Here is a 6,009-nt window from a genome sequence, read left to right as displayed (position 1 = left end):
CCAAACCTGCAGTGCAGATTCTAGAAGATTACCCACTCCCACCGGTGCCCCATTAGACTCACGTGTCACTCGTTGTCCCTCTGCACCCAGCGGGCTGATGCCATCTGGACTCTGACATCCGGGGCCAACTCTTAGCTCGCCCAGCTGGCTGCCCGAATCTTCTACTAACTCCCCCCCCCCACCCCTGTTGGGCATTCTTTCTTTTTAAAAAATATATTTTTATTGATTACAGAGAGGAAGGGAGAGGGAGAGACAGAAACATCCAGGATGAGAGAGAATCATGGGTCGGCTGCCTCCTGCACGCCCCCTACTGGGGATCGAGCCTGCAACCTGGGCCTGTGCCCTGATTGGGAATCGAACCCTAACCTCCCGGGTTCACAGGTTGACGCTCCATCACTGAGCCACGCGGCCCCGGGGCTGGGTTTGTGGTTTTGAGATCAAGTGAGCCAGGCATCTAAGGGACACAGGACACAGCAGAGGCTCCAAGGATTCCGGAGGGGGGAGGGGGGCTCAGCTGGACACAGCTGGGGAAGTGGAGGACGACAAGTGGCCCCACGTGGCTATTCCATCCAAGAGGCGCCCCAGCAGCCCGCAGAGCCATGGCGATCCCAGGTCTGCAGCTCGCGGCTCAGCCCAGATACTCGCGGACGGCCAGCTCCTTGAGGGTGAGGCCCCGCGGGCCGGGCTTGCGCAGCTGGCTGGCCTCCAGCCGCTCCTGCAGCGACACGAAGTCCTTGCCCAGCGCGTAGGCCAGGCGCACCATGGCGTCCAGCAGCGGCGCGTAGTAGCGGTGGCCCTCCCGCGCCCGCAGCCGCTCCAGCGCCCGCTCGCCCGCCGCGAAGGCCTCCAGGGGGCGCTCGAGCTCCCGGTGGCACACGAGCGCGGCGCACAGGGCGGGCACCACGGCGGCCGGGCAGTGGCCGGTGAGCTTCTCCTGCAGCGGCAGCGCGCGGCCCAGCAGCTCCAGCGCCCGCTCGTACTGGCCGGCGCGCAGGCAGCCGAAGGCCTCGCGCAGCTCGGGCCGCGTCAGGAAGTCGATGAACTCGCGCGAGCGGCGCACGCAGCGGATGGCGTGCAGCTGGCGCAGGTAGTCGCGGAAGGCCCGCGTGCGCGCCGCGATCAGCCCGGGCGCCAGGTTCCCCAGCAGCTGCTTCTTGGGGAAGGCCACGTCCTCGATCTCCTCCGGGAACGCCCGCGCCAGGCCGCGCTGCAGCGTCTGGAAGTCCGAGTAGCGCCGCTCCAGGACGGCCTTGGTGCTGTCGAAGCTGCCCGTCTGGATGACCACGATTTGGTACATCTGGGGGGGTGGGAGGGGGAGAGAGAGAGAGAGATGGCCTCGGAGCGCATCCCAAGGAGGGTTTGCACTGCCAGAGCGAGCCTGGCGACGGGAAGGATGATGATCGGGATTTAAAGCACACCCTGAAAATACGCGGGTTTTTTTGTGTGTAATATGTTCATCTTCAACCCGAGCAGCGGTTCTCAACCTGTGGGTCGCGACCCCTTTGCGGGCCGAACGACCCTTTCACAGGGGTCGCCTAAGACCATCGGAAAACACATATATAATTACATATTGTCTTTGTGATTAATCACTATGCTTTCATTATGTTCAATGTGTAACAATGAAAATACATCCTGCATATCAGATATTTACATGACGATTCATCATAGTAGCAACATTACAGTGATGAAGTAGCAACGAAAATAATTTGATGGTTGGGGGTCACCACAACATGAGGAACTGTATTAAAGGGTCGTGGCATTAGGAAGGTTGAGAACCACTGTTTTAGAGAGAGTGGAAGAGAGAGGGAAAGACAGAGAGAAACATCCATGTCCATTGGGTGCCTTCCCACGTGCTCAGAGGAGCTGTGTCAAAGGTGAGGCCCTTCTGGCGTCAGTAAGGTCTCCCCCAACACAAGCTGATGTCCACTGTGACCTCAGCTCCCCCCGCCAGAGCTGTCCCACCAGGAAATTTTTTTTTTAATCCTCACTGGAGGATATTTTTCCCATTGATTTTTAGAGAGAGTGGGAAGGAGGGAGAGAGAGAGAAACATCGATGTGAGAGAGAGACATCAGCTGGTTGCCTCCTGTCTGTGCCCTGATTGAACCTGCAACCCCTGCACGTGCCTTTGACTGGAAATCAAACCCGAGACCTTCCAGTGATCAGGCCGATGCTCCGCCCGCTGAGCCACACCGGCCCAGCCATGATCGCCTTCTCTTTACCTCAGGGGCCTGGCTTTCCTGTTGGAGTCTTTTTCCTAGAGAAGCATCTATGTAGTGTTTTCCAAGAAGTGACCCATTTTAAAGGAAACTCCTAGGTAAGTGCCAATGTCACTGATACAGGGATGTGGCAACACGGCGCGGGGACCCAGATGCCCAAGCCCAGGTCACATGGGACAAAGGGCTCGCTCCTTGTGGGGATCGGGGGCCGTGGCTCACAGGCCTCCGGGTCTCACGGCAGCTCGTACGTGCCCAGCGCGCCATCTTGCTCGTTGGCCCTGCTCCCCAGCATCTCCCCAGCAGAACTGCGGGTGCGTGTGTGTGAGCCCGCAGACCCGCCCTGGTGCTTACCACAAACCTGGACAGCCTCTCCTCCTCGATGCGGGCCGAGGAGATCTCGAAGAGCAGCTTCACGGGCTTCCAGCTGCCCTTCTCGCCCCGCCAGTACTCCTGCAGCTCCCGCGTGGTCATGCTGGAGTGGGCACTCGGGCTGCCGGCCGCGTCTGCAAGAACAGCACCCCGAGGCCTTGGACCAGGCCCGTGCACGTGGGGGCCAGGCCTGGGGGGGGGTGTCCCTGGGTCTGCCTGGATGGGACATGGGGTTCCCAGAAGAGCTGCGACTCCCCCCGCCCCCATCCCCCCAAGAACGGGGCGAGCCGGGCATCAGCCTGACCCTGGGCCCCACCTGGCTGAACCCATCCTGCCCCGGACTGGACCGGACGGATGACCCGAAATGGCCCCTCCTCCCCAGGCGGCTCTGGTTGCAAAATGCAACGTGTGTCACAGGCTCCACTTCCGGCCTGCAGGCTCCGTGCCCCCTGCGGCCCGGCTCCGTGTCCCCTGCGGGATGGGCCGAGCTAAGGGAGGTGCCCTGCTGTCTCCTGGCTTCTGCTGAGGTGCCCACATGTGTGTTTCAACGTCTTCCCACCTCCGTTCCCCCGACCACGCCCCGTGCCTCCGCTCACCCGAGTCCCCTTCAGGTCCTGGAGGCGGGAGGCCAGGGCCGGCGGCGGGCGCTTCCATGAGTCCTGCCCATCCGGGGCTCCCGGGGCGCGGGGCACTTGCCATGCTCCGGGCTGCCAGGGGGACAAGAGAGAACAGTGAGAGCCACTCGGGGTGGGGCCCTGGTGGGTCCTGGGAGGCCTAGGCCCGTCTCCTGGTCCCCACGCCTGAGCCTCCGCTGCCCATCCAGCTGTCTGGCCACTGCCGGATGCCAGACCAGGGCCCAAGGCCGAGCTGTCCTGCCTTCTTGTTAGGATCCTCATGTTACCCGTTGCTCTGAATTTTTTATTTTATTTTATTTATTTTTTTCAATATATTTTTATGGATTTCAGAGAGGAAGGGAGAGGGAGAGAGAGAAACATCCATGATGAGAGAGAATCACTGATCGGCTGCCGCCTGCACGCCCCCCGCTGGGGATGGAGCCCGCAACCCGGGCCTGTGCCCTGACTGGGAATCGAACCTGCAACCCTTGGATGCCCAGGACGACACTCCAACCAACTGAGCCACACCGGCCAGGGCCACCGACCACTTCTCCCCCACTTCCTAGTCCCCCAGGTTCTCACACCCACTGTCTTATTCACTGCCCCCCCAACCTGTCGGGACTCCCAGGAACAGAGGAGGGCTGGCCCAAGGTCCCATGGCTGGGGAGTGGGTGAGGCCCTGGCGGAGCCTCTGGCCACAGCGCCCGCTCCCCCTCTCCGCGGGAATCTGGGCAGAGGAGCGTGGGACCTCCGCTTTATGGTGAAGGAACGGAGACCAGAGCAGTCGGTGGTGGGCAGGGCCTGAGGTGGGACAGAAGGTAGCCTGCCTGCCTTCAGGGTCCCCTCCACCTGCTGGGGGGGGGAGGGGGGGGAGGCAGCAGGGTGCCCGTTTGCCCGGGTTTGGTTTATACAGTAACCCCTGTGGATGACGTGACCGGGAGCCTGGCACGTTCCTTACCGTCTCTGTGCCTCAGTTTCCTTTATACAAACAGAGCCCACTCCCTGAGGCTGGTGTCCATGGGCAGCATCTGCTCAGGCCCCCCTGGCTGCCCCCCCCCCCCCGCCCCGCAGTGTCTAACAGTCCCTCTCATTATCTGACATGCGATAGGTGCTTCGAGAACTAATTGAGGAATAAACGACTCTTAAGGTAGAAGTTGGAGCAGCACTGTAAACGTCTAAGGCAGGTTAGAAAAAGGGACAATGAACACATTCGCAGGGATTCAAAACACGAAGGGTGCAGGTGGCCTGGGTCTGCGGGTGGGTCCTGGGGTGGGGCTGGGCTTGAGCTCTGGCCTGTCCGACTCCAGGCCTGGTCTGCACCCTGTGCTCCTGTGGCCTGGACAGAGCGGGGGCCACGCTGCTGGAACTGTCCCCGCTGCCATCGCAGCCTCCTCGGGGGAGGGGTGCTGGGGGCTTGGAGAAAGCAGACTCCCTGGCTCCCAGCACCAGAGTCCGGTCTGGCAGGCCTGGGGGTGGGCCCTGGACTCCCCAAGTCGCCCAGGACGAGGCTGGTGCAGGGGTTCCCTGGCACCGCCGTTTGAGAAACACATATTCCCCAGGTCCGAGAGGGGCTGCAGAAGCGCCTGGCACTTCCGAAGGAACTGAGGCCGCGGAGGGTTGAGGAGCGGCTCCCTGGGCTGTCCCAAGGTGCACCGAGGCTGCCACCCACCCCTCTCGGGCCCGCCCTTCCCCCAACAGGTACTGAGGGTGGGTCCCAGGCTGCCCGGCTCAGACCCCCGGGGGGCAGAGGGGCACTAAGCGTGGGGTCCGACACTGACCTCTGACCTGCGGCTTCTGGCCCCGTGGGTGTCCAGGGGTCCGGGAGGGGTGTCATGGGGCCCCCTTCAGCTCTGCATTCGGGCTCCGGGCCGTGACTTTGCTAAGTTCCCCGTTTGAAAACAGGAACTAGGCTGTGGGGCCTGCTCCGGGCGCCCCAGCCCATTGGCTGCTGAGGAGGGGCTAATGGGGCGCCCGGGCAGGGGAGCAGAAACCCCTGCGGGTTCGAGCGGGGCCTCGCTGCCCACAGCCTTGCAGTGGCCTGGCTGTCCTTCCGAGCCCCCCACAACCACTGGCCTTCGAACCTTAGCTCCCAAAGCTCTTTTATTTTTAAATCCTCACCCGAGGACATTTTCCCATTGATTCTTAGGGAGAGTGGAAGGGAGGGGGAGAGACAGAGAGAAACATCGATGTGAGAGCAACACATCGATTGGTTGCCTCCTGCACCAGCCCTGACCGGGACCCGGCTGTGAGAGGTACATACCCTTGACCGGAATCAAATCAAACCCGGGTCCCTTTGGTCCTCAGGCCGACGCTCTATCCACTGAGCCAAACCGGCCAGGGCTCCCAAACCTTCGTGTTTGCTGCCCTGTCCTACGAGCTAGGCTTTGACAGATGGGGAAACGGAGGCTAGGAGCACAGAGCTGGTGGGACCAGAGTCAGTGTGGGGTGTGGAAGGAGGTGGGGCGGATCGCCGTCCCTCGTGGCCCGTTTCTCTGGGCAACGCTGCAGCCCGCACTCCGGACAGAAAGCACCAGGGAGGCCGGAACCCTGGGGAGTGAGGGGGTTCCTGGCCACCGGTATTGCGGCCTCGAGGGCGGGAGGTGGGGGCAGGACGCAGACTACAACCTGGGAGTCCACTCTGTGCCTCCCCTGACTCCGTCCCGCCCCACCCGAGGCAGCCGTCACCCTGATTCCCACGGGGGCCCGTCCTTGCTCTTCTTAGTCACTGAACCACCTGTGGACAGACCCCGAACATCGCTGCATTTTGCTCACGTTTGGGGTTTTCTATACACTGAGCCACGCGTACGAT

General features: G+C 62.1%; 1 protein-coding gene across 1 annotated transcript; it reads right to left on the bottom strand.

Annotated features, from left to right (window-relative positions):
- Positions 1-202: 202 nt before the first annotated feature.
- SNX20 (sorting nexin 20) lies at positions 203-5,424 on the bottom strand. The gene is made up of 4 exons (XM_059668092.1): positions 4,979-5,424; positions 3,183-3,293; positions 2,569-2,720; positions 203-1,297 (listed from the first exon to the last, which is right to left on the bottom strand). The coding sequence occupies exons 2-4, from the start codon at positions 3,283-3,285 to the stop codon at positions 629-631; spliced, it is 924 nt and encodes a 307-aa protein (XP_059524075.1). The 5' UTR covers positions 3,286-3,293; positions 4,979-5,424; the 3' UTR covers positions 203-628.
- Positions 5,425-6,009: the final 585 nt, after the last annotated feature.

The sequence above is a fragment of the Myotis daubentonii genome, chromosome 15, assembly GCF_963259705.1.
Source record: "Myotis daubentonii chromosome 15, mMyoDau2.1, whole genome shotgun sequence".
Classification (NCBI taxonomy): Eukaryota; Metazoa; Chordata; class Mammalia; order Chiroptera; family Vespertilionidae; genus Myotis; species Myotis daubentonii.
This window is presented reverse-complemented; position numbering and strand designations above follow the sequence as displayed.

Coding starts and splice junctions, on each gene's coding strand:
- SNX20 (XM_059668092.1), bottom strand. CDS start 3,285: ATGGCAAGTGCCCCGCGCCCCGGGAGCCCCGGATGGGCAGGACTCATG. Junction 2,721..3,182: donor AGGACCTGAAGGGGACTCGG/GTGAGCGGAGGC, acceptor CTGTTCTTGCAG/ACGCGGCCGGCAGCCCGAGT. Junction 1,298..2,568: donor AGAGGCTGTCCAGGTTTGTG/GTAAGCACCAGG, acceptor CCACCCCCCCAG/ATGTACCAAATCGTGGTCAT.